This window comes from Rhinopithecus bieti, unplaced genomic scaffold, assembly GCF_001698545.2.
Source record: "Rhinopithecus bieti isolate Rb0 unplaced genomic scaffold, ASM169854v2 scaffold_25291, whole genome shotgun sequence".
Taxonomy (NCBI): domain Eukaryota; kingdom Metazoa; phylum Chordata; class Mammalia; order Primates; family Cercopithecidae; genus Rhinopithecus; species Rhinopithecus bieti.
The window spans coordinates 905,813-932,724 of NW_016811667.1; the positions used below are offsets into that span (position 1 = coordinate 905,813).

Sequence of the window (26,912 nt, forward strand, 5' to 3'; positions counted from 1 at the left end):
TCCAACTTGATCGTGGTAAATAATCTTTCAGTGTGCTGTTGGATTTGGTTTGCTAGTATCCTTCAAGGATTTTTATATCTATGTTTGTTAGACATATTGGTATGTAGTACATTGTGTGTGTGTGTGTGTGTTCTTGTTTGGTTTTGGAATCAGGTTATGCTAACCAAAACTAGTGTGGAAATATTTTTTTTCTTTTAATTTCTGGAATAGTTTGAGAAGAGTTTGTATTCTTTCTTCTTTAAATGTTTGGCAGAATTCTGTAGTTAAGCCATCATGTCCTGGGCTTTCCTTTGATGGAATACTTTTTAGTACTGATTTAATTTTTTCACTCTATATTTATCTCTTATGTTTTCTGTTTCCTCATAATTTAATATTAGAAGGTTGTATTTCTCCAGAAATTTATCCATTTATTCTGTTACTAAATTTGGTGACATATAGTTGTTCATAACAGCTTCTTATGGGCCTTTGTATTTCTTTAGTATCATCTGAAGTGTCTCTTTTTTATCTCTGATTTTATTGAGTCGTCTCACTTTTTACTTAGGTATTCTAGCTAAAAGTTCATTGATTTTCTTCATCTTTTCAAATACCAACTCTTTTTTTTTTTGATGTTTTGAATTACTTTTCAGTCTCTATTGCATTTATTTCCGTGCTGAGGTTTATTATTTTCTTCTTTCTGTTAATTTTGATTTTATTTGTTCTTTTTTTTTCAGAAGTGAGAGTTATTTAGTTATAATTTTAGGTGAAACTTAAGAACGAATCAATACTAAACTGAACCTTTGTTTTTACTTCTATCAGCAGTTCAAGGTGTACTAAAGATAAAAAAAATCAATCATCCAAATTTCAAAGTCTTAGTAAATAATTTTTGAGAAGCTTGCACTTTGTTCACAAAATCTTTAGATTTTTAGCTTTCAACTGCATTTTCACAGAGCACATCAATGGATTTCTTCATCATCCTGGTGATTTGTCTTTCTTGTCTGATTCTTCTTTCTCTGTGGAATGGAAGCTATGCCAAACAGAAGCTCCCACCTGGCCCAACTCCTCCAACTTCTCTCCCCATTGTTGGAAATATTCTACAGTTAAATACTAAAAACATCAGCAAATCCATAAGCATGGTAAATGTGACTAATTTTTTTTTAGTTTCCTGCAGTGAGTAAGTCAGATAGCCCCATAACTAAGTCACATATGGCCCCAGATACTAAATTTTAAAGAGATGCCTTTACAGAGAAGTGTCCATTGGACATAGAGACACGACTTTTGAATGTAGACAGAAGAATTTTGAATGTAGATAGAAGAAAATGAGATCAGTAAATCCAAAAGAAATGAAATCAGCAAGTCTGAGGCAAGGAAGTGTTTACTCCAGAATGGAGGTTTCAACTAGAAAGCAGTTATAGACTCTACCACCTAAGAGAAATGTTGGAGATAAATGTTCAGTGTCACAAAGTGAAACTGGCACTCAGGCAAAAGTTTTCTTAGCAAGGCAATTTACTTCTGCAGAAGGGTGCTGCCTGCATCAATCATGATCGCAAGAGCACATTGAACAGAGAGAAGGGGTTTTTATCTCTAACACATAGTCTCTACCTCTGTGTCACTCCCCCACTGGGCTGGGGTCGGACTGCACAATCTAAGCTGACCTGATTGGCTATTTGTGAATATTTTCTTAAATAAGGAAGGGAAGGGAGATGTGAGTTACAGTGGTGGGATGTGCAATTTCATAGGGTGGAATGGGTGCAGAGTGGGTAACTAAGGGAACAGATGGGAGTTATTGATTAGAGCTGATGGAAAGTTTGTTTACAGTAACTAGGGGCAAGGAGGCATGGAGAACAAGAAAGTTGAGTTTGAGAACAAATAACAAGGAAGTTAACAGGCTAAACCTTTGAAGAGAAATTCATTGTATTATACAAGGAATATGGGGGCCTCCATTTATATAGGAATTCATTTAGATTATATGAGTTGTTTGTCATATTCCTTCATTGGTGGATTAAGCAAATAATGCACAATCAGTCATTAGTACAAGAGTGCATTTGCATCAGTGAATCAGAAATAACTTATATACGAAGTATTCTCAAAGATTAGAACAAGTTTCCTTGTATTGTGTATCATTGAGAGCCCAGTTGTTTGTGAAGAAAATGTTTTTCACAATTCCTTATTGATGTCAAAGTTTATCAGCAGTTCAACATGGCAGCAGTTGCCCAAGATGGGAGTCATTCCTGCCACCACTGGAACATTGCCAAAATCATTGATCCATGTTATGATTGTTGACATTGCCAGGAGCAGAAATTCTTTGTTGATATTGTAATCCAGGTTGCTTTTTATATAACTATTCTTTGGTAAATGCTATTGAAAATGGGACAGATTTCAGTTTTTTAAATAAGCACTGATTTACAGAGTCACAACACCAAATTTTTGTAAAGCATATATGAATTGAAATCAAGGAAATTACTAAGGGTTCAGATCTTTCATATTTCATATTGTAGTTCTCAATAAATCAGTCAATAACCTCTCTACTCCAAGTTGTTTCCATAGCAGTTGCTCTCTAAAGCCTGAAGGAATGATCTGGAATCTGTCTTGTCCTTGAGAAAGCCAGTTACCAGAACACTGCCTTTGGAAGCTCATTCTTCCTATGCCTTGGCTTTGGATTTAAAGAGATTATGTCAACACCCCAGCTCATCTATTTGCTAATTCACAGATTTAAGCAGGATTAAAACTTCTCTTCACTTTAATTTTCATTTCTTTAAGATGTATGTAAGAAATATTTTGCACAGGTTACTTAAGTATATCATATATTGAAGAAGTAATTAAATGCCTCCTTGCATGGTGCATGCCAGAGATTTTAGTGGTGAAAGAGAATTTAAAAAGACCCTATTATTAAGGAACTTACAGTTGAGAGGATAGGAATATATTTATGAAACAACAATGCAAGTAAAGGTATGATTACAAACTGTGTAACAGGGACATGGTAGAAAGAGACCATGTAGTGTCAACGGACTAATCAGTTAGAGGAGCAGTCAGCACAGGGTTCTCTGAGGAAGTGAGGTTGGAGCTGATTATCATAAGAATGATTAGGAATTAAACAGATAAAATATTGACAAAACCCAGTTTCGCATGTTTTCAATCTTGGGGAGAATTGCTTCTGTTGATGAAAATAGTCAAACTGTGAAATATTTGAAGATATTTATTCTGAGCAAATGTGAGTGACCATGGCCCATGACACAGCCATCAGGAGACCCTGAGAACATGTGTCCATGGTTGTCAGGGCAGTTTGGTTTTATACATTTATATGTTTTAGTATATACACATGAGACACCAGTCGATACATTTAAGATATGCATTGGTTTGGCCTACAAAGGTGGGACAAGTTGAAGCAGTGGGAGGGCGGGAGCTTCCAGGATATAGGTAGATTTTAAAATTTTCTGATTGGCAATTGGTTGAGTTACTGTCAATAGAGAGAAATTTCTGGGTTATGATTAGAGGTTGTGGGCACCAAAATTTTATCATGTAGATGAAGCCTCCAGGCAGCAGTCTTCAGAGAGAATAGATGGTAATTGTTTCTTACCAGACGTAACATCTGTGTTAATGTTAAATGCTGGTCAGCTTTTCCTGAATTCCAAAAGGGAAGAGAGCATAATGAGGAATGTTCAATGGCTCCTTCCCATCATGGCCTGAATCAGTATTTCAGGTTAAATTTGAAGGGACCTGGCCTAGAAGAGGAAGTCAATTCAAATTACTGGTGGTAAGGGAGTGGGGTGGGCTGGTTCACAGGGGTGGGCTTTGAACTTTAGTTTTGGTTTACACTTCTCTCCCCAAAGACCCTGAAAAGAGGACCAAAGGGTGTGTAGTCCAGAGAATAAATGAGAATATGGTACAAGCTGAGAGTAGAGAGGGAAGCAGGGGGCAGGACATGCAGGCCTTACATGGATGTAAAGAACACTGGTTTGTTTCATAAGAGCAATGTGATGCCATGAACATACTTAAAGGACAGTCATGTTAACATCTTTCTTGTGAAAAGGTCACTATAGGTTGTAGCATGAATTTTTATGGCAGCAAAAGGAGTTCCACGATAGACAAGTTGAAAGAGTGTAAATCCTGTATCATTTAGGATACCACATAAGCTGATATTATAGAAAGACGATGCTACAAGTAAATAGGAGTTTATTTCCATCTCCCGTAAGGGTCTCCAGGTGTGTGCTGGTGACTTGCCTCTCCTCCATGATGTCATTCAGAGAACCAGTTTTTTTTTTTTTTTTTTTTTAAATCTTTGTACTTCTAGTGTCTTGTGTCCCTAGACTATTTTTCTCATCTGCATGGTCACAGTATGGGCATCTCCAATGCTATTATTTCATCCCATAGGGAGGGGCAGGAATGAAGGGGAAGCAATTACCTTTTATGCACAAATGTAGAATTTTAACACAACACTTGTGCTTACATCAGTTCATAGAAACTAAGTCACTTGGCTGCATGTACATTCAAGTGAATCTGGGAAATATGTGTGACCACACTGCTATGTTATCTTGCATTACAAAAATGTGGCAGTGTCTGGTGCTAAAAAGAAATTATGGAGAATGAACAATGGGGGACAATTGTTAGACTACACATGAGGCGAATTAGATGGACTTCCCTTAACCCAAAGAAGAAACACAGATTTACTGTAACTGTAAGAGGAAAGGAGAAAGTTGGTACAATTAGTAGTTTGGCATAAAAAATTAATGAAATAATAGAAACAAAATGCAAAAATATAGCCCCTATCATATAGTAGTGGCTGAATAAGAAATAAATATTGAAGCTGACACTAGCACTTATAGCATTATTAGTAAAGTAACGATAATTACTATTGAAATACTTTTTAAATGAAATAATTGATTGTAAAATACTGAATTTTATAATAGGCGGATGAATATTAAAACATTGTTTCAGCAAGATTAAAAATATTTCCCTCACTTATCTACATTTTATTTTTGAAATTCACTTTACTTGCATCTGCTATTTTTGCAGTTAGCAAAAGATGGCCCTGTGCTCACTGTTTATTGTGGCATGAAGCCCACCGTGGTGTTGCATGGATACGAAGCAATTAAGGAAGCACTGATTGATCAGGGAGAAGAATTTTCTGGCCGAGGGAGTTTTCCAATGCTAGATAAAATTGCCCAAGGATTCGGTATGCTTCCTTTTGGGGTATGTGTGTGGGTTTGTAAGTTGTAAAAACTTGAAAAATTCTAAGAAATTGAGAAATCATAAGTATTTAGAAAAATTTATGAAACACACTTTTCATATTTTCTACATGAGGCTAAGAATAATTTTTTATAAAGGATTATTATTCTGTATTTAAAGCTTGTGAATGTGACACTATGTCCCCGTTAAACATAAAATTCAATGATAAGCCATCTAACCACTAGTTTTCTATAAATTCGTTACAAAGACAAGTTCATTGTAAATTATGGTTAGTTAAAATAGTGGAAAAGCAATAAAGAGATGAGAGAGAGGAGGAAAATTACTGAAATATCCTTATTCACCATATATTTTGCTTCCTGGTTTTGATTTGCTTTAATGCGACCCCAGAGCAAATGCCAGAGAAAAGGCAAGTAGGCAAGGCAAAAAAAACACTTTATTTACAAGCCAATGTGAGGGAGGGGCGAGGTTCACCGGCCTCCGGCGATGGAGGCCGATGAAGTCACTCCGGCGTTCTCGGTCGAGGTTCCTAGGTCCGCACAGGAGCAGGGGCCAAGGAAGTTCGCTCCGGCGTTCTCGGACGAGGTTCCTGGGTCCCGCGCAGGAGGAGGGGCCGAGGAAGTTCGCTCCGGCGTTCTCGGACGAGGTTCCTGGGTCCCGCGTAGGAGGAGGGGCCGAGGAAGTTCGCACCGCGCGCCCGCCGGGAGCGGCTTTTATGTCCTGGGCCCGGGAGTGGGAGGGCAGTGGGCGGGACATAGGCGGGTCGGGGGCGGGGCGGTAGGCGTGGCTAGGCGGGTTCCGGTTCTTCTCCGTTGGAGGTCGGGTTGCGCCTGCGCAGTCGACCCATGTCTTTCCCGGGTGCGGGAAAGTTGATAGTGAAGAACCCGGAACTGCGCCATCTTGCCTCCATTCGTCCAAACAGTCCAACCTTTCATTGATAATAGTGATAAGGGGCGCTGTGGTCTGTCTGGCTACTTCCTGCTGTTAAGGGACGTCGTTAAGGTTGGGGTCTATGGTTGGTATTTGGATGTACGGATGAAGAAGCATCTGGTTGAAGGTGACGCGCGTGATCTCTTGAACTTTGGCTCGGAGAAATTTGATTAAAACAGGAGCAAGACATAAGACAACACAGAGGATTAGTATGGGAATTAGGAACGGGAGCATCTGCTGTATTACGGGCAGCAGCCATACCGGTGGTCCGGGGGTGAAGGGGGTATTGTAGGTTTTTAATTCTGCTTTAATCCTGTTTAGGGTTTGGATGTTAGTGTCTACTAGGCCTGACTCGTTTACGTAATAGCAGCATTCTTCTCCTAAGAAGAGACATGTTCCTCCTTTTTCGGCAGTAAGTAAATCTAATGCTCGCCTATTTTGTGCTGCTACCTGGGCCACTGAGGTAATTTGACGCTGCAGAGAGGCCAGGCTTTCAGCTGAAGCCTCTATGGCCTCTCGGATTTGAGCTGCTAGAGATTGGGTAGACTGTACCGAGTGGGCAAGTGCCCCAGTTCCAAGCCCTGACGCCACTAAGGAGGCGGCCAGGGAGACTCCGATGACTAGGGGAAGGAAGACAGCCCGTTTTTGGAGATCATTAGGAGGAGGGTTAAATTGTATGACGAGTTCAGCTACTTCTGCTTTGCTATATAAGGTTAAACTAGGTACTAGGGACACTGGGACACAAAGGGATTGACCAATGGATGTGTGATTAAGGACCTTGAAGAGGGTTTTGTTGCACCAGAAATAACCTCCGATGGGAGCCGTGTGGGTCTTAGCGGGTGGCTGGGTATAGTTACACCAGGAGGTGTTTGGGGTAGAGTAGCAGAAAGGAAGGATTGGACTTTCTGGGCTTTGGTATAGTGGGACTTGGAGTAAGAACGGTTTTTGGGAGGTGCCTATGGAGTTAGTTGTAGCCCTGAAAGCAGTAGGTAAGGGGACTGCCACTAAGGGGGCTCTTTCAAGGGCCGCACAGAGGAAACAGTGGGAGAGATTTGTTAGGTTGGCTGCCCATGTTAGGTTTAACCCTTGACGGACTAGTTTTAACCATGAGAAGGGGTCCTTATTGGAGGAGTGTAATTGATCTTGTAAGGCCTGTTCTTGTGCTTGTATGGCTAAGGTTAAATTCTGTAGGGCTTGTATGTTTTGAGGAAGGGATTTTTGCTGGACAAGTGTTCTTTTTATCAGGAGAGTAGCCATGGGATATGAACTAAGGATTGTGTAGCCTGTGTAGAGTCCACCTTTGACTCCGTCTGCCCATCGGGGGTCCCATGGGTCTTTGATATTTAATTGGTATTGAAGGGGGGTTCGTTGATTCGCAATGGTGAAGAGAGCAGTGGGTTTCGTCTGTCTCAAGGTTGCATAATGGATCTTACAATAAATATAAGGGCATCCTAGGTTCTTTTGTTTCCAGTAAGTCTTACAATTGTAATGTGTCTGATCGTGCAGGAAGCAGAGAGCCTTAGCTCCGGCCGCACTGCAACACGATAGGGTGAAATTTATAGTAAGATGGGGTTGGCAGCCTGAAGGGGGGCAGTCAGCAGTGCCTTGTAGCTGTGAGTGCTGTTTATTTTTGTGTGACCAAGTTTCAACTATAGAGAATCTCCATATGAAAGTTGGGTTAGTAATAGAGATTGAAATGCAAGAAAAAGATAGTAATATAAGTATGAAATAGTACTTCATCTTCAGTGTAATCACAGGGTACACCTTGTCACTGAAGATGTTCTATAAAGGTAAGCGGGAGAACCACTGTGATGGGCTATTATCTGGAGGCAAGTAGGGATCTGGGGTAAGATATTGGAATTCTGTTATGTTTATATAGAGTATGGCGAGAAATCGGGATAAGCGCAAGGGGTCAGGGAACATGTGGTGGTTGGGAGAGTTTGGTGAATTTGAGACGGGTAGGGGTAAGTCTAGTAGATGTCCACTGATTGTCTTCTGTGGGGGCCTTTTTTAATTGTGATATATGGACCCAGTGCGTGTGTCCTAGAAGTTTGGCTGCTGTGTATGTGGATAGGAGGACAGTATAGGGGCCTTTCCACCTAGGCTGAAGATCTTTGGCTTGGATATCTTTTAAGTATACTTGGTCTCCTGGGCTGAGAGAGAGATGTGGGCTATAGGTGTCTGTTGGAGAGGGGTGTGCTAGTTCTGCATGTTGTCTCAGGAGTTGTCTCAAGAGGGTGAGGTATGGGAGATAAGTTGCCAGCGGGGAAGAAAGGGTGGGTAACTGCTGGAGGGTGAGGGGCCGGCCGTAAACTAATTCAAACGGACTGAGGCCTGTTGGACTCCGTGGGGCTGCTCGCAGCCGGGTTAGGGCCAGGGGAAGGAGAGTTACCCACGATTGTCGAGTCTCGAGGGAGAGTTTGGTGAGTTGCTGCTTAATGAGCCCGTTGGCCTTCTCTACTTTACCAGAAGACTGAGGTCTATAAGGGATGTGGAGTTTCCAGGTGATGTGTAGGAGGGCTGCCACCTGTTGGACTACCTTGGAGATGAATGCTGGGCCGTTGTCAGACTGAAGAGTGAGCGGGAGGCCAAACCTAGGAATAATGTGTTCAGTGAGTATGGAGGCAACTATATTGGCGGTTTCTCCTGTAGTAGGATAGGCTTCTATCCATCCTGAAAAAGTATCAACGAGGGTTAAGAGATATTTGAATTTTTTATGCCTTGGCATGTGGGTAAAGTCAATTTGCCAATCTTCGCCTGGTTGGTGCCCTCTGAGTTGATGGCTCGGATGGGGGTTGCGCAATGCGCCTTGAGGGTTTGACTTGAGACATGTGGAACACTGTCGGTTGATTATAATTAGGTGTTTCATGAGTGTGGGGCAGTGAATGAGGGGGCTTAGGAGGTTATATAAAGCTTTGGGTCCTATGTGTAGGGAATTATGTATGTCTTTTAGAATGGTGTGGAGTTGAGTTTCAGGAATAACTAATTTATTATTGAGGTAAATCCAATTGTCTGCAGCTAGTTTGGCTGTTGAATCTTGTAATAGTTTGGTCTTTTCCTCTTGGGTATAAGTAGGGGTATATTGAGGAGAGAGAAAACAAATAGAGGGAAGCGTGGGAGTGGAGAATCCGGCTGCCGACTTGGCAGTGGTGTCGGCAAAGTTATTGCCAGCCGCCACCGAGTTAGATGGAGTCTGATGACCTTTACAGTGTATGATGGCTGCTCTGGAAGGTGCTGATAAAGCGTCTAGCAGTTTGAGTATCTGTTTTTTGTTGACTATAGGGGTACCACTGGTGGTTAGGAACCCTCTCTCTTTCCAGATGACAGAGTGGGTGTGTGCAATCAAGAAGGCATACTTGGAGTCTGTGTATATGTTTACCGTTTTTCCTCTGGATAGGAGGAGAGCCCTAGTTAGTGCGATAAGTTCTGCCTGCTGTGATGTTGTTCCTTGTGGTAAAGGCTTAGCTTCTAGGACAGCAGAAGATGTAACTACCGCGTATCCTGCCTGTCTGTTTCCTAGAGAATTTATAAAAGAACTGCCATCTACAAATAGGGTTAACTGTGAGCCTTCCAATGGCTGGTCATGTAAATGTAAGTGACTAGGTGGTTGGGCCTCTAAAAGTTCTGGACAGGAGTGTTCAGTACTAGGTTGCTTGAGAGGGTCAGGAAGTAGGGTTGCTGGATTCAGAGAGGAACAGACTCCTAGGGCAATGGTGGAGTCTTCTATGAATAAGAGGTGAAAGAGTTGGAGTCTGGACGGGGTTAGATGGCTAATACTTCTGTGGGCAATAAGATCTTGAAGGCGGTGAGTAGAGAAGACTGTTAGGTTACCACCCCTAATGAGTTTCTTTGCTTCTTGGGTTAGACAGGCTGCTGCTGCTAGGGCCCGAAGACAGGGCTGCCACCCTTGTACGGTGGGGTCTAATTGTTTAGATAGATATGCCACGGGGCGGTAGGTGGCGCCTATAGATTGGGCTAAAAGACCCACTGCAACTTTTTGTCTTTCATCTGTGAAAAGCTGGAAGGGGCGTTGGAAGTCTGGGAGTGAGAGAGTAGGATGTGAGAGAAGGCAGTTTTTCAGGTGAGTGAAATGTTTATAGATTAACTTTGGGTTAGACAAAGGTCCTTGGGGAGTCTCCTTGACAGCTGCATATAGAGGCTTAGCCAAGATTCCGAAATTAGGAATCCAGTGTCTGAAAAATCCTACTAGGCCTAGGAAGGATTGAATTTCCTTAGCGTCTTGAGGAGGAGAAAGATTTTGTATTAGAGTTAAGCGGTCTGTAGTAAGTGAGCGCGTCGTAGGAGTGATCTCAATACCTAAATATATGACACATTGTTGTGCGAGTTGAGCTTTGTGTTTGGATATTCGGTAACCTTTGGATCCTAGATGATTAAGGAGGATCGCAGTGTCTAAAAGAGAGTCCTGTCCCGTGGGACTACAGAGTAAAAGGTCATCTACATATTGGAGAATTTTACTATTGGTAAGAGGACAGGAGGCTAAGTCTTTTGCTAGGGCCTGCCCAAAGAAATGGGGGCTGTCTCGGAACCCTTGGGGAAGCACTGTCCATGTCAGTTGGGTGGAGGTATGGGTGTCTGGGTCTTCCCATGTAAAAGCAAAAAGAAACTGACAATCTGGGTGCAGGGGAATAGTGAAAAATGCATCTTTTAGATCCAGTACAGTAAAGTGTGTTGTATTAGGTGGAATGAGAGAAAGAAGGGTATAGGGGTTGGGAACTACCGGATGGGTGGGACAAACAGCTTCGTTGATAAGACGAAGATCCTGCACTAACCGAAAAGTTCCATCTGCCTTCTTTACAGGTAGGATTGGGGTGTTACAGGGAGAATGAATGGGGATGAGGATGTGTTGGCTGAGTAACCTAGTAATGATTGGTTTTAGTCCTCGTAAGTGCTGTGGAGAGAGAGAGAACTGTGGGCGGGTTGGAAACTGAGATGGTTTCTTAAGTTTTATAAGTATTGGTGGATGATGGTCCGCCACGACAGGAGTGGAGGTGTCCCACACTTGGGGGTCGATAGGAATGGGGAAATCGGGGAAAGGGTTAGTAGGATTGTTGGAGTCATTTGAGTTAGTCAATACTAGAAGCAGATGGCGGGTAGGGTGGGGGGCGCTAGTAGGGATGGAGATACAGGCTTTCAGTTGACTTAAAACATCTCGGCCCAGTAGGGGAGTGGGGCATGAGGGGATAATGAGGAACGAGTGTGCAAAATAGTTGTTGGCCAGGCAGCAATTAAGGGGTGGGGTTTTTCGAGGGCTGGACGGGGAGCCATTGACTCCTACAACAGAAATATTGGAGGGAAGGCTAGGCCCTTCGAAAGACGGCAAAACAGAGTAGGTAGCCCCGCTGTCGATTAAAAAATTAATTGTCTTACCCGCTACCAGGAGAGTTACCCGCGGCTCGGCGAGGGTGATGGGGGTCCCCGAGTCCCGGCACCTTCAGTCGTCATCCAGATGTAAGAGCTGGAAGGAGCTCCCAGGGTCCTGAGAAGGGACATCACGTTGAGGCGCCATGCCCGTTTTCAGGGTGGGGCAGTCAGACTTCCAGTGCCCTTCTTCATGGCATGCTGGACAAGGAGTTGTTGGCAGACGAGGGTTAGGACACTTTTTAGCCCAGTGTCCAGCTACTCCGCACTTGTAGCACGGCCGCACTGGCTCAGACGGTTGGGGACTCTGGGGACATCTATTAGCCCAATGCCCTGGGTTACCGCATTTATAGCAAGCCCCTTTTATTGTCTTTGAGCCTCCGGGGGTTTTGCTCTCCAGTTTTGGGTTACGGCTAGGCTGCAAAGCAGCAACTAAGGCTTGAGTCTGGAGCTGTACCTTCTGCTTTAGGCGGGCCTGTCGTTGGGCCTCAGCCGTTTCCTCCCTTGAATTATAGACCTTGAAGGCCGACTTGACTAGGTCTTGAATAGGAGTTTGAGGTCCATCCTCTGCCTTTTGGAGTTTTTTCCGAATATCCGAGGCCGATTGTGAAATAAAATATGATGCTAGAATAGTGGCCCCGGCTGGGGAAGCTGGGTCTAACCGAGTGTATTGAATTAAAGCCTCAGTTAGCCTGTTTAAAAATGTGGCCGGGTTCTCATCTGGACCTTGAATAATTTCTTTTAGTTTATTAAAATTTACTACCTTATTTGAGGCCGCCTGCATACCAGCCAGAAGACATTGAGTCATCATATCTCGTCTTCGGCGGCCTGGCTGGCCTACTTGATAGTTCCAGTCTGGGTCTATAGAGGGGACTGCTTGTTCCCCTAGTGGGAACGCAGGGTCTGTTAAGTGTAATTGGTTGGCATGCTGCCTGGCGGCCACTAGGATGCGCTCTTGCTCCTCAGGGTTTAGAGTAGAGGTAAGAATAACCTGGAGATCATGCCAGGTTAAATCGTAGGCCTGGCAAAGGTATCTAAATTCTTTGGTATAAATTGTAGGGTTGGCAGAAAAATCTCCTAGGCGTCTTTCAATCTTTGAAAGATCTGCTAATGAAAAGGGAACATGAACTCTAACTACGCCCTCTGCTCCGGCCACCTCACGCAAGGGTGCTAAGACCGCAGGGGGGTTGGATAGGGTGGGAGTAGGAGCGGGGGCAGTTAGGCAATCTTTAGAGCGGGTATGGGCAGAGATAGGTGAACTAAGATGACCAGGCGGAAGTGCCGAGGGGTCGGAGGGAAGTGTAGCCTCAACAATGGTGGGAGGGGCTGAGGAGGGAGGCGGAACAACCGCCAGAGCAGGAGGGGGAGGTGGAGCCGAAAGAGGAGGTGGGGCCGAAGCGGGAGGGGGAGGTGGGGTATACGGTGGGAGTGGAAGGGAGGGAGGGGAAGTAAGGTCTTCGGGCAACTCAGACAGGAAAGATGACTCCTCTTTTTCGGACTTTGTTAGGCCTGCGTCCTTAGCCAACATGACTTGAGCCAAGGAACACTGGCCACACAGGTCCGGACGAGAACGCAAGGCCCAAAATCCTTGTATATAATTAATTTCGGACCACTTGCCTAAGCGTTGACAAAAACTACTGAGGTCGGTTAAAATGTTACGGTCTAGAGTGCCCTCAGGCGGCCATTGAGACTGATTGTCTAATTTATATTGTGGCCACGCCACAGTGGAGAGGAACACCAGTCGCTTTCGCCTGAGATCTTGTTCTAATTGCAAAGTTTTGAGGTTTTTTAGAAGACACCCTAAAGGGGAGTCTCTAGGTATTTTGGATTGGGGGTTTCCCATTGCCTTCCTCTCGCCAATAGGCGGAAACGGAAACCGAACTCTACCTGGCTACAAAGCGTCCTTTGGAGCCACCAGAGACCGGTGAGAGGCTCCTGGAGCCGGAATGGAGATTACCTCCAGGCGGACGTCTCCGTCCTGGACGGGTCTCCCACGGAACGGAATGGAGTTCCTTTGGGCAGACGTCTCTGCCTTTGGGAACTTCCCTGGGTCACCTGGTGACCGGAAAAAAAAGCCTTGGGCCTGCGCAGGACTTCTGGCCAAGGGATATGAGAGGGAGGCAGAAGGTACTCACCCCTGGGAGACTTGGAGGTGGGGAAAGCGATGTCCAGGTCCTGGTCCGTCTGGGGCGTGGAAGGAGGAGGCTCCTCGGACCTTGGGGGCCCTGAGGAGGGGTCTCCTCCCGGGTTTCGGCACCAGCTGATTTGCTTTAATGCGACCCCCAGAGCAAATGCCAGAGAAAAAGCAAGTAGGCAAGGCAAAAAAAAACTTTATTTACAAGCCAATGTGAGGGAGGGGCGAGGTTCACCGGCCTCCGGCGATGGAGGCTGACGAAGTCGCTCCGGCGTTCTCGGGCAAGGTTCCTAGGTCCGCACAGGAGCAGGGGCCAAGGAAGTTCGCTCCAGCGTTCTCGGACGAGGTTCCTGGGTCCCGTGCAGGAGGAGGGGCTGAGGAAGTTCGCTCCGGCATTCTTGGATGAGGTTCCTGGGTCCCGCGTATGAGGAGGGGCCGAGGAAGTTCGCACCATGTGCCCGCCGGGAGCGGCTTTTATGTCCTGGGCCCGGGAGTGGGAGGGCAGTGGGCGGGACATAGGCGGGTCGGGGGCTGGGCGGTAGGCGTGGCTAGGCGGGTTCCGGTTCTTCTGCGTCGGAGGTCGGGTTGTGCCTGCACAGTCAACCCATGTCTTTCCCGGGCGCGGGAAAGTTGATGGTGAAGAACCCGGAACTGCGCCATCTTGCCTCTGTTCGTCCAAACAGTTTTAGTCATGGATACCCAGAGATTATTTTAGGAAGCTTGAATAGTGTGCATGGAACCACATCAGTTTGGGATATTTCCATCCTCACCTTCAAATATGATTCTAAAAAAGCATGAGAAATATTAGAATCCAATAAAAGACAAAGCATAAAGCAAACATATGTTCTGAAAAGATCATGGGAAAGCATATAGTAAGGATGTATCAGAATTGATATTAAAAACTTTTTTGATTAAGTGCTGGAACTCTCTTCTGTTTTTTTTTGGAGCTAGCCTTAAACTGTCAAGTCTTCTGGTGGATCACAGGGTTCTGGCAAACAGAGATATGACCACAGTGGGGTCCTGACCCCTTCTACATTGTTCTCTAAGAGGCTTCCTGGAAAAGTTTCCTATGAACTTATTTTTTTCCCCTTGATATGGTCTTTGCTCTGGCAACTTAATACTGAACTTTTTTGGTGTTTCCTCCCATATTTCATGGGAGAGATTTAACAAATAGATGGGGTATGTTAAAAGGAGACTAGCTGTTTGTTTAATGACTGTACCCCTTATCTGAGGAATGGAATGTTAGGAAATTCCTTCCAGTGAAAAAATGCTGTCTCATGTTCTCCTTAGAATTCCATTCTCTTGTTTCTTCTAAAATTCACTTACAGTCTGAAAAGCCAGCCATGAAAATTTAACCTATGACTAGGACTCACCATGTTAATTGTTGCAGGATTACAGAGCAAGCATTTTGCCTTTATGATTTTTAGCCTGCTTGTAAAACTGGACAAAACATTCAGTTCACAGAGTTATTCTGAAGTTTAGTGCAGCTGGTGGATAAAGAATAGTTTAGCAATATGCAAAATTAAGAATCCTGGCAGTTAAATAGTAGTTTGGGTTCAAAGAGGAGGCAGGTGTGATGAAGGGTTCAGTGGGAATTCCTGAAGCTGACACCATTATATTTACATCCCTGCTGAAATGTCAATATCATCTCCTGAGACGAGAACTCACAGTTGTTCTACATGACAATGAAGAATATTTTTTTCTCTCTTTTTTTCTTTTGTGTTGTTAGGAGTTGGTTTTAGCAATGGAGAAAGATGGAAGCAAATCCGTTTCTCTCTCATGGTTTTGAGGAATATGGGGATGGGGAAGAAAACAATTGAAGACTGAATTCAAGAGGAAGCCTTATGTCTGGCGGAAGCATTAAAAAAAACTGATGGTGTTTATTTCTTCATATAATTAACACTAATAGTTTGGGTAGAATAAATGGGATTGTAAATATACTACAAAATATTATGATGGCTGAAGTATCATAGTTTACTTTTTGCTTACGTAACAGTAATTAAGAGGTGAAGTGTTTGGAATAACAGTCTTTTAAAATACCAGGTTAATTCCAGGGATTACATCCCAGAGAAGGGCTTATATGGCTTAAACCTCCTGTTTTTGCCAAAGGAGGGGAGCCCTTAGGCATTTTTTTTTTTTTAGCTTGTCCAGATGTGGGTAGAAGGGGAAGAGTTTGGGGTGAGTCTTCAAAACTTCTAGCAAATGAACATCCAAAAATGGAGCCATGCTGTTTATTGCATATAGGAAGCCTATGTCTACCCAGAATGTATTTTTTCAAGTATGTGACTGTAATTCCAATTTCTCTCATTATTGTTATCTTTTACAAAAAAAGACAATGAAAATTTTGAACTGTTTTGTAATGTTCTATTTCAAGTTTGTTTAGTATTTTGATTTTCTCTTTATGTTGTTTTCTGTTGGTATTGTGAAGACATATCAAGACTATTAAATCCCATACATTAAAAAATATTTTAAATGGCCTCTTTTTATTTTGTATTCTGTCTTGTGAATTAGAACATTTTGGAAAATGATGTAAATAGGAGACTTCTTGGGGCAAAATTATCAAATAAACTGGACTGGATTAGACAGTTTTATTTGGAGAAATGCAGCACATTTTATTTTAGGCATTTTAAGTTTATAGTAATGGTGGCATATCTAGGTAGTTTTTATTTCTAAAAGATCTTAGAAGTTAATCATTTCCAATTATTTTAAGTAGTCAATTCTAGATTCATATGAAAATTGTGTACTAACTTCTGACTGGTATTATTTGTAGCATCTCCTTGTGATCCCACTTTTCTTCTGGGATGTGTTCCCTGGAATGTGATCAGCACCATCATTTTCCAGAATCGTTTTGATTACAGTGATCAGAAATTTCTAACCTTGATGAAGTATTTTAATGAAACTTTGAAATTATGAGCAGCCCCTGGATACAGGTAAGGTCAGGGTTCTTATTGAATGTGTAATAGTTTTCTAGCTCATCTATAACTCTGCCTACCCCATCTCTCTGCCCTATATAAAAATGTCCAGTAATGCTTATCAAACTATCATTTGCAACCCATTGGTGAGTTATCAAATCAATATTATGTGATGCAATAAAATTGAAAACATGAAATAAGGTAGAATAGAAAAAATATAATCTCAGAGTGCTTCATTTATAGCTAGATTTGTTTTGATAATTTTTTTGTGTTGTTTTTAGATCCTCAGATATAGAGGGTAGTGATTTAAGATGTATTTCTTATTAAAGTACATGGTCAGAAAATGTTGGTAACCTATGTTTTATAATCATTAACCACTAAAATTCTATACCGATCATAAGGTCAAGATGTGTCGTACCTTCAGAGGACCCTAGAGAAAAAATAGTCTACTGTTTCTCATTTACTGGAATGGGAAACTGACCCGGAGCTATTAGGCATATTTTTCAAAGTATCCTAGCTAAGACAATGAACAAACAATATCTAGAATCTAGATTTCCCAATTCCTGATTCTGTATCTAGTTCGTTTCAAGCTACCAGTCTGAATACATTATATTGATGCCTTCCAAGTATATTAGGTCATTAGGGTATTGTCTAAAGCTTGTTCTGGTAAGCTCTAGGACCAGCAAAAGTATGAGTTGGAAAATATGCATTCTTCAGGGTGGAATGCCTAAATTATGGATACATATATATATGTGTGTGTGTGTGTATATATATGTGGGCCAGTGTTTAGTGAATGAATCAATGAAAGATTCTTCCTTCTTTCAGCTCTACAATGCTTTCCCCTTTTTATGGGTTCTCCCAGGAAGTCATAATGTATTTAAAAATTATGCTATCCAAAGAAGTTTTATTTTGGAGAAAGTAAAAGAACATCAAGAATCTCTGGACATGAATAATCCTCAAGACTTTATTGACTATTTTCTGATTAAAATGGAAAAGGTATAATGTGATATTGATTTGCCACTTTCTCTGTGTGGGTGATGTGACTCATGGATATGCTTTGATTTTCCTGGTGAAACTGAGATATGAAAAGAAATGCTCTGTCCTAAAGTTTATTCATTGTGCAACCTATTACCTGTGTAAGCCATATTGAGTATCTTGGGATATTTCTAAGTTCTCACTCAAAGAGACTTAGGTTTTATGTTTACCAGGTTGAAGCTGGTTTTTCATCTGGGGGCAGATCAAAACACACAAACACACACATGCACACATCCATTCAAGACTGGTAATAACATATCATGATTCCTTGAATAGAACATGTAACAAACGAGGGAACACAGGAATGGATAGGACCCAGAAAGACTTACTTTTGGAAAATCTCTAAGAAATATTCATTTACAGATGAGGTAGGTTTGAGGAAATTCTGACTTAGGGAGGAGAAAATAGCTCTAGGAGATGATTAGAGTAGTTACCAAGTTTGTGAAATTTTCAAAGAGGCTATCTTTATTGTAATTGAGGAACAGTGGTGTGTGTAATTGTGTCTGGAGTTGGTTCCTTCTGCTGGGTTTGTGGTCTCGCTGACTTCAAGAATGAAGCCATGGACCTTCACGGTGAGTGTTATAGCTCTTAAAAGTGGCACAGACCCAAAGAGTGAGCAGCAGCAAGATTTAGTGTGAAGAGTGAAGGAACAAAGCTTCCACAGTGTGGAAGGGGACCTGAGCAGGTTGTCATTGCTGGCTGGGGTGGCCAGCTTTTACTCCCTTATTTGTTCCCTCCCATGTTTCATTTCTGTCCTATCAGAGTGCCCCTTTTTCAGTCCTCCCCACGATTGGCTACTTTTAGACTCTTGCTGATTGGTGTGTTTTAGAGAGTGCTGATTGGTGCATTTTACAGAGTGCTGATTGGCCCATTTTACAGAGCGCTGATTGGTGCCTTTTACAGAGTGCTGATTGGTGCATTTTACAATCCTCTTGCTAGCTACAGAGCGCTGATTGGTGCATTTTTACAGAGTGCTGATTGGTATGTTTTTACAGGGCACTGATTGGTGCATTTTACAATCCTCTTGTAAGGCAGAAAAGTTTTCCAAGTCCCCACTCGAGGCAGGAAGTCCAGCTGGCTTTACCTCTCAATCCCCACTCTAAACAGGACACCCCAACTGATGCTGGGGATTAGGCGGTGACCGTTCTAACTACTTCCTGATGGAGGGGGTGAAGAAGAAGCCCTGCAGTTGTAGTGTCCTGCCGAGGGGAACTCTTTAGGCCAGTCAAGGGGCCAGTGGGTTGGTCCAGGGGCCCTTTGTAGAAGTTGTGACTTGAGCTCACTTGGGGGTTCCATTTGTAAGATCATCTGTAGCTTGATGGCCTCGATCCTGGAGGAAACAAATTTGACAAGGAGGTTAAAAATACAGTGTCTAAAGGTGAGTAATAGCAAGATGGGTGTCACGGGACCTAGAGAGGAGAGAAGCCATGTCGCTCAACTCCAGAGGTTGGCATAAGAGTTTGAAATGCATTGTCTGATTTCAGAAGCCTTTTCCTGTAAATGCCTGGTGGCATCCCTTACTATCCCTGACTGGTTAGTGTAAAAACAATACTCTTCCCCTCAGAAGTTGCAGAGTCCTCCTTTCTCAGCAGTGAGGAGGTCTAGACCTCAGCAGTTTTGGAGAATCACTGCTGCCAAAGAGTCTATTTGGGATTATAGAGTAAGGATAGATTTTATTCTTTCTTGCAAACTGAGAAATTCTTTGAGAGTGTGTGGTAGTAGGATAATGAAGTAGGTAAACTGGCTATTCCAGTTCCTGTAGCAGTGGCCATTCCTAACCCTATAAGTAGGGGTATTAGTTGTATGGCCCTGTGCTGATGGACTTGAGCTTTGAGGGGCACTGATAGGGTCTGATTTCCTGGGACAGTGTCAGTGTTGGGGCTTAGGAAGACTAAGGTGCAGGTGCCTGTCCAGTTGGTGGGCAGGCAAATAGATGTTGAAGTTCCACATAAGAAGAATATACCTTGGCTGGGTAGACAGAACTGGTTGTGTATGTTAAAAAGGTGTGTGAGTTTGTTGTGTTAGTTGCCTTGAGTGTTTCATTTGCCTTCTCAACCTTCCATGAGGATTGTGGCCTCCAGGTGCAGTGAAGGTGATACTGTATCCCTAGCGCCCTGGAAATTCCCTGAGTTATTGTGGCTTTAAAAGCCGGATGATTGTTGCTTTGTAAGCTTTGGGGAAGTCCAAATCTAGGAATTATTTCATGAATTAGGACTTTACTTCCCGAGCCTTCTCTGTCTTGCAGGGGAGGGCTTCTATCCAATTTGTAAAGGTATAAACACAGACCAACAAGTATTGAAATCCCTTTGACTTAGGCATATGGGTGAAGTCTAACTGCCAGTCCTCTCCTGTCCTCTCCTTGATAGTGACCTATTCTTTTTCCCCCCAGAGGGGCCTTACAATGGACCAAGGGCTTATTCTTTTGGCACCCCTCACAGGCTTTGACTACTTGTCAGATGGTCTGGAGGAGATTTGGCCTTGTAAATAGGGATTTGGCCATTTGATGAGTATTTTCAATACCCATATGAAAAGTTTGATGGAGGGTCTTAAGTATTTTTCACTGGCTGGCTTTGGGTATGAGTACCTTTCCCTCTTCTGTCATTAACCACCCCAAGGGGAGAAAACTATGCCCCCGTGTAAGTCCCCGTTCTGTTTCGTTCGGGAAATACTGGGGCTTAATCTCTTGGAGAGGGTTGTTTCATACCAAGGGTCCTACTATAGGTATTTCTAATGTGAGGTTCCACCTGGCAGCAATTTTTGCCTCAGCGTCTGCTCAGCAGTTTCCTTCTGCCTTTTCTCCTTCACCTTTTTGATTTCTTCGGCATTGTAAGACTGACGCCTCCTTGGGTTTTTGTGCTGTGTGCAATAACTCCATGATTTCTTTGTGGTATTTAATGGGGATTCCCCCAGAGGTTAGGAACTCCCTTTCTTTCCATAATGCAGCATGGGCATGTAGGATTAGATAAGCATACTTGCTATCTGTATACACATTTAATCTTTTTTCCTTTCCTAGTTCTAATGCTCGGGTAAGTGCCACTAGTTCTGCTAACTGCGCACTGGTTCCTGAGGAAGAGGCTTATTTTCAAGTACTGTTACATTACTAACTATGGCATAACCTGCCCTTCATATTCCATTCTCCACAAATGAACTTCCACTGGTATATAGGTGAAGGTCAGGATTAGCTAAGGGGTCTTCTAAAAGATCCTCTTGGGCGGCCTAAGTCTGGGCCACAATTTGTTGGCAGTCATGTTCCATTGGTTCTGCATCCTCTGGGAGAAAAGTAGCAGGGTTGAGGGCCGCACTTGTGCGTATTAGTGGTCCCTCAAGGAGTGGCACCTGGTGTCTAAGCAGGCGGTTCTCTGATAGCCATAAACTTCCTTTGGCACCTAGTATGCCATTTACATCATAAGTAGTCCAGATGGTGAGATCCTTTCCTTGTATTATTTTGATAGCCTCTGATACTAAGATGGCCACCACCGCAACTACCTGTAAACAGTGAGACCAGCATTTTGCTACTAGATCACAGTGGCTCATGCCTGTAATCCCAGCACTTAGGGAGGCCAAGGTGGGCGGACCATCTGAGGTCAGTAGTTTAAGACCAGCCTGGCCAACATCGTGAAACCCCACATCTACTAAAAATACAAAAATTAGCCAGATGTGGTACAAAAATTAGCCGGATGTGGTGTCATGCGTCTGTAATCCCAGCTACTTGGAGGCTGAGGCAGGATAATTACTTGAACCCAGGAGGCGGAGGTTGCAGTGAGCCTATATCACACCACTGCACTCCAGCCTGGATGACAGAGCAAGACTCTGTCTCAAAGAAAAAAAAAAGGAAATTACAGAGGAACTGATTGGCTCTAGTGGGTGAGAAAGTGAAGAATCAGAAAGTACTTGAAAGCTTGTAACTCTGATTTTATTTTAACAGTTTGAAGCAATCCTAACAGTTCACCTGACATTATTTTCATCCATAGCACACTCTAATGTGTGCCTTAATTTGCCGGGTACTGATGTTATATGGGATAGTATTGTGTTAGCTGAAAACCTTTTTATTTCTTAAGTAATTTTAACATGTCACTGCTAGGAAAGACACAACATTCTGAATTTACCATGGACAACTTGATTGCTACCATATGGGATCTGCTTACTGCAGGAACAGAGACAACAAGCACCACAATGAGATATGGACTCTTGCTCCTGCTGAAGCACCCTGAGATCTCAGGTATGATCACAGATGATGGGCAGGATCAAATTTTAGATAGAAACTGACAGAAAACACTGGTAACCACCCCACCATTTACCTGCCAACACAATGTACAAGAAAATTTTTTATCATTAGTACATTTCCCTACCATTGAGTGGATTCAATTCAAATTAGTTCCTAGTATAAAAAGAGAATAAAGTGTTTAAATAATGATAGGAATTTGAAGGGCAGAGGTCATTATTCTCTCTGCTGTGGTGCAGGATTCTTGATTTGAGTTGGAACAGATGCAGTAACAGAGTTGTCTCAGGATCTGGAGAAAACTAGCCTCTCTCATTCCTTCAAAATATCTCACTGATGTACCTTCCATGTTTAGATAAATACGTTTTTGTCAAAAGATGTTTCTACCCAAATGCATTTGGAATGTAGGGATTCATTCAATAAAGTTATAATCTTTCTCCACCAAACAACTCACTCTCAAGAGTTACGCACCCCTTCCCAAAGTGATTTTCTAGAACACCCTTTTGGATAAACAACATTTTGCCTCATAAACATAACTTGTCTTTCAAATTCAACTTTTTCATTTTTCTACCTCTTTTTTATTGAGTCTTAATCTAAGAGGATGTTCCTTTCACTACTGTATCATGTTTTGTGATTTGGTGCATTGAGACATATTTACTATGATTAAACCTCATGAAGCTTATCTCCATGATATCAGCACCAATTTTTTCCACTTTATTTAAGGTCCTGTTGCTCTCCCATTATAAGTAGGAGATGTTTTCTGAGTACTGAAATTCAGAAGCATAGCCACAACATTATTTTGCTACCTTGTGAGATATGGTGCTTCTATTTTTCTTTCATTTGACATAGTCTTTGTCAGCCAAATAACTTCCCTAGCTTCTGTATGACCTATGTCGATTATGACCAGAATTAGTACATGACATTCTTCCCCAAACCTTTCAAGCTTTTGCACATTGCAAACACCCAACCTGTGTTATATTTCCTATCACTTCCATTTTTGTTTTCCATTTGGATTTTTTCTTAAGTCATGTCCATGTATATATTTTTTTCTTTCTATATGCATCCCTTACTGTGTCATTCTACTGAGAATTTCAATTTTTTAACTAGTTCCTGACCACTTTCTATCCCCCCTCTCTTCTATATAAAACTCTATCCTCTTGGCCTGAGAAGGGGATATTTAAAACATGCCTCAGATTTGTTTTTATTTTTGATGGCTATCAAACTACAGAATTTGCACCTTCTATTACAAAGGCACATTTTTCAGGTAGTACATGAATAACATTTAAGTAAAGCAGCAGTGGGGCATTGTTATTTTGAAAACTGAGCTATAGACTTTAATAGCAGTGGCTTTGAATTCTGATTCTACTAATAGGGGGCTTGTTTGACTTTCAGACACATGATTAGTCTCCGTATCTCTGGTCCCTTATCTCTTCAAGGGGGATAAAATGGGAAAGACCACATATTCCCTGTGCATCCTTAGGAAACTTTATTTGCTTCTGTGGACTTGTTTCTTTGTAAAAAACATGAAATAACACCTAACACGTAGAAGTTTTTGAAGAATTATAAACTAATATAATGAAAAGTGCAGTATGTCTGTCCTATGTGATTAATAGCTTCTAAATAAATGTTAACTTCTTAATTTTCTGCGCTGTCAAGTAAATATCTTTTATTTTTCTATTAAGCATTTTGTGAACTGCACTGTGTAGTTCTAAGATTATTGAAACTTACTGAATCTTAAATATTTATGATAAAATTGGCATACACAAAATGGCTTAACTACATGGCTTTCAGCGATTCTTCAAGATCGCAGATCTTTGAGTCTGTCAAGAAAAAGTACACAGAGTAGAGAATCAGAGTTGAGAACTGAATGTTGTGATGCAATTGTATTTCATACCTGCATACATTTAAGTATCTAATAAGCTTTCAGTTTGCTGAAGAAATGCAAACTGTTCCTTTTTTTCTCATATGAAGGTAGTGACACAATTTTCCATCTGCCCATCTTCAACTACAATGAGACAATGATGAAGGGATCAAACAAATCGTACTTCAAGTTTTTTCATTTCACGTAAATTCTGATTTCTGCCTTGCCAGCTAAAGTGCGGGAAGAAATTGATCATGTGGTTGGCAAAAATCAAAGCCCTTACATGCAGGACAGGAGCCGCCTGCCCTACACAGATGCCGTGGTGCATGAGATCCAGAGATATATTAACCTTGCCCCCACCAGCATACCCCATGCTGTGACTCAAGACATTCGTTTTAGAGAATACCTTATTCTGAAGGTGAGAGATATTATGTCTATATCCTTCCTTAGGAGTCTTAGACCATCAAATATCATAGCAGTGGAACTGTATATTGCCTAAACTTTTACAGGTATGGCACAGTCATAACTTAGGCATTCTACCCTGTGAACACAAACTTCTTTCCTTCTAGTTTTTGATGCAAGTTTCTAAATATGGTAGTGCTTTGACTCCCACAGGATTTTCTGTGCTTTGAAAGCTCCACACTGTGCCTGTCCATTAGCCCAATGTGCTATCATACTCCTTTCAATTTTCTGTTTTATTACTCTTACCAATTAACCGGTATCTTATATCCCCACCTCCTTCTCTACTATCCCTATCATTTACTTGTGAAAAGTCCAATACAAACATCTCCTTCCTCCCTGCCTTATTTTTGGCTACTGATCCTTGCTATAAAAGACCATGCAGCCCAGCAGATCGATACTGTTAGCATCCACCCCAAAAATGTCGGTTTAATTTTCATCAATGCCAAATGTATTCTCAATCTTACCCAACAATCCTGCTTTATAATCTAACTCAGCTTGTTTCACCATGCTCCACAATGACTTTCAACCTTGAACTCTTTCCAGCCTTTCATCTTCTTTTTATTAGGCAACCAGCTTTTCCTCCGTCTTACAGAAAAAAATCAGTCATTGGAAGTGGACTCCTCTACTGCCTCCCATTAGATTTACATACATGACTACATTCACACCCTTTGATTCTCTTTCATGTCAGATGCTGTGACAGAGGGCTGTCTTTTGATCTAATATAAGCTGTTTTAACTGTGGCATGGATCTCTTCTCTCTTACTTTTCCAGTTTTCCTCCTTAAATAATTATTTCTTCTTCCTTCCTCTTCATCGTCTCCCCTCTTGCTGGCTCCTTTTTATCAGCCTGTGAGCATGATCAATTCTCTGTCTTTTTACAATTTATGATTGACACATTATAATTGTACATATTTTTGGAGAACAACATGATGTTTTGAAATGTGTGAGCTGTGTAATGATTAAATCAGGATAATTAGTATCTCGATCATCTTAAACATTTATCATTTATTTGTGATGACAGCATTCAAGAATCTCTTAGCTATTTTGAAGCTATTAGTCCATGTTTGTCCTGCTGATAAAGACATACCTCAGACTGGACAATTTACAAAAGAAAGAGGTTTATTGGACTTATAGTTTCACATGGCTGGAGAGGCCTCACAATCATGTTGGGAGGCAAGGAGGAGCAAGTTACATCTTACATAGATGGCAGCAGGCAAAAAGTGAGCTTAGGCAGAGAACCTCCCATTTTTAAAACCAGATCTCGTGAGACCCACTCGCTATCACAAAAACAGCATGGAAAAGATCCAATCCCATGATTCTGTCATATTCCACCAGGTCCCTTCCACAAAATGTGGGAATTATGGGAGCTACAAGATGAGATTTGGATGGGGATACAGAGCCAAACCATATCATTCTGCCCCTGGCTCCTCCAAAATCTCATGTCTTCACATTTCGAAACCAATCATGCCTTCCCAACAGCCCCACAGTCTTAACTCATTTCAGCATTAACTCAGAAGTCCGCAGTCCAAAGTCTCATACAAGATAAGACAAGTCCCTTCACCTATGAACTTGTAAAAACAGAATCAAGTTAGTTACTTCCTAGATACAATGGGGTTACAGACATTGGGTAAATACAGCCATTCCAAATAGGAGAAATTGGCCAAAAAGGGCTACAGGCCCCATGCTAGACTGAAATTCAGCAGGGCAGTCACATCTTAAACCTCCAAAATGATCTCCTTTGACTCCGTGTGTCACATCCAGGTCACACTGATATAAGACGTAGGTTCCCATAGTCTTGGGCAGCTCTGCCCTTGTAGCTTTTCAGGGTACAGTCTCCCTCCCAGCTGCCTTCGTGGGCTGGTGTTGAGTGTCTACACCTTTTCCAGGTGCATGGTGCATGCTGTCAGTGGAGCTACCATTCTGGAGTCTGGAGGAAGGTAGCCCTCTTCTCACAGCTCCACTGCCCTAATAGAGGTTCTCCATGAGGACCCTGTCCCTACAGCAGACTTCTGCTTGGACATCCAGGCATTTCCATATATCTTCTGAAATGTAGGCAGAGGTTCCCAAATCTCAGTTCTTTTTTTTTTTTTCTTTTACTTTTTATTTATTTTATTTTATTTTATTTTATTTTATTTTTTGAGATGTAGTCTGGCTCTGCCGCCCAGGCTGGAGTGCAGTGGCCGGGTCTCAGCTCACTGCAAGCTCCGCCTCCTGGGTTCCCGCCATTCTCTTGCCTCAGCCTCCCGAGTAGCTGGGACTACAGGCGCCCACCACCTCGCCCGGCTAGTTTTTTGTATTTTTTTAGTAGAGACGGGGTTTCACCGTGTTAGCCAGGGTGGTTTTGATCTCCTGACCTCGTGATCCACCCGTCTCGGCCTCCCAAAGTGCTGGGATTACAGGCTTGAGCCACTGTGCCCGGCCTATTTTATTTTTTTTATTATACTTTAAGTTCTAGGGTAAATGTGCTCAACGTGCAGGTTTGTTACATATGTATACGTGTGCCATGTTGGTGTGCTGCACTCATTAACTCGTCATTTACATTAGGTATATCTCCTAATGGTATCCCTCCCTGCTACCACCTCCCCACAACAGGACCCGGTGTGTGAAGTTCCCCTTCCTGTGTCCAAGTGATCTCATTGTTTGATTCCCACCTGTGAGTGAGAACATGCGGTATTTGGTTTTCTGTTCTTCTGATAGTTTGCTGAGAATGATGGTTTCCAGCTGCATCCATGTCCCTACAAAGGCCATGAACTCATCCTTTTTTATGGCTGCATAGTATTCCATGGTGTATATGTGCCACATTTTCTTAATCCAGTCTGTCA

The 26,912-nt window shown here is 42.4% G+C and overlaps 2 protein-coding genes across 2 annotated transcripts in view; one reads left to right on the forward strand and one right to left on the reverse strand.

Annotated features, from left to right (window-relative positions):
• Positions 1-5,010: 5,010 nt before the first annotated feature.
• The window catches only part of LOC108543808 (cytochrome P450 2C3-like), a 39,287-nt gene continuing 17,385 nt past the window's right edge, over positions 5,011-26,912 (forward strand). Inside the window, 8 exon segments of the mRNA XM_017894583.1 lie at positions 5,011-5,149; positions 15,333-15,479; positions 16,374-16,496; positions 16,499-16,533; positions 17,341-17,511; positions 21,295-21,303; positions 21,637-21,769; positions 23,861-24,048. Of these exon segments, the coding sequence (XP_017750072.1) occupies positions 5,029-5,149; positions 15,333-15,479; positions 16,374-16,496; positions 16,499-16,533; positions 17,341-17,511; positions 21,295-21,303; positions 21,637-21,769; positions 23,861-24,048 (927 nt within the window). The 5' untranslated portion in view covers positions 5,011-5,028.
• Positions 8,592-13,468, reverse strand: LOC108543806 (endogenous retrovirus group K member 9 Gag polyprotein-like). Its single transcript, XM_017894581.1, has 2 exons — positions 11,479-13,468; positions 8,592-8,684 (listed from the first exon to the last, which is right to left on the reverse strand). The coding sequence occupies exon 1, from the start codon at positions 13,310-13,312 to the stop codon at positions 11,543-11,545; it is 1,770 nt and encodes a 589-aa protein (XP_017750070.1). The 5' UTR covers positions 13,313-13,468; the 3' UTR covers positions 8,592-8,684; positions 11,479-11,542.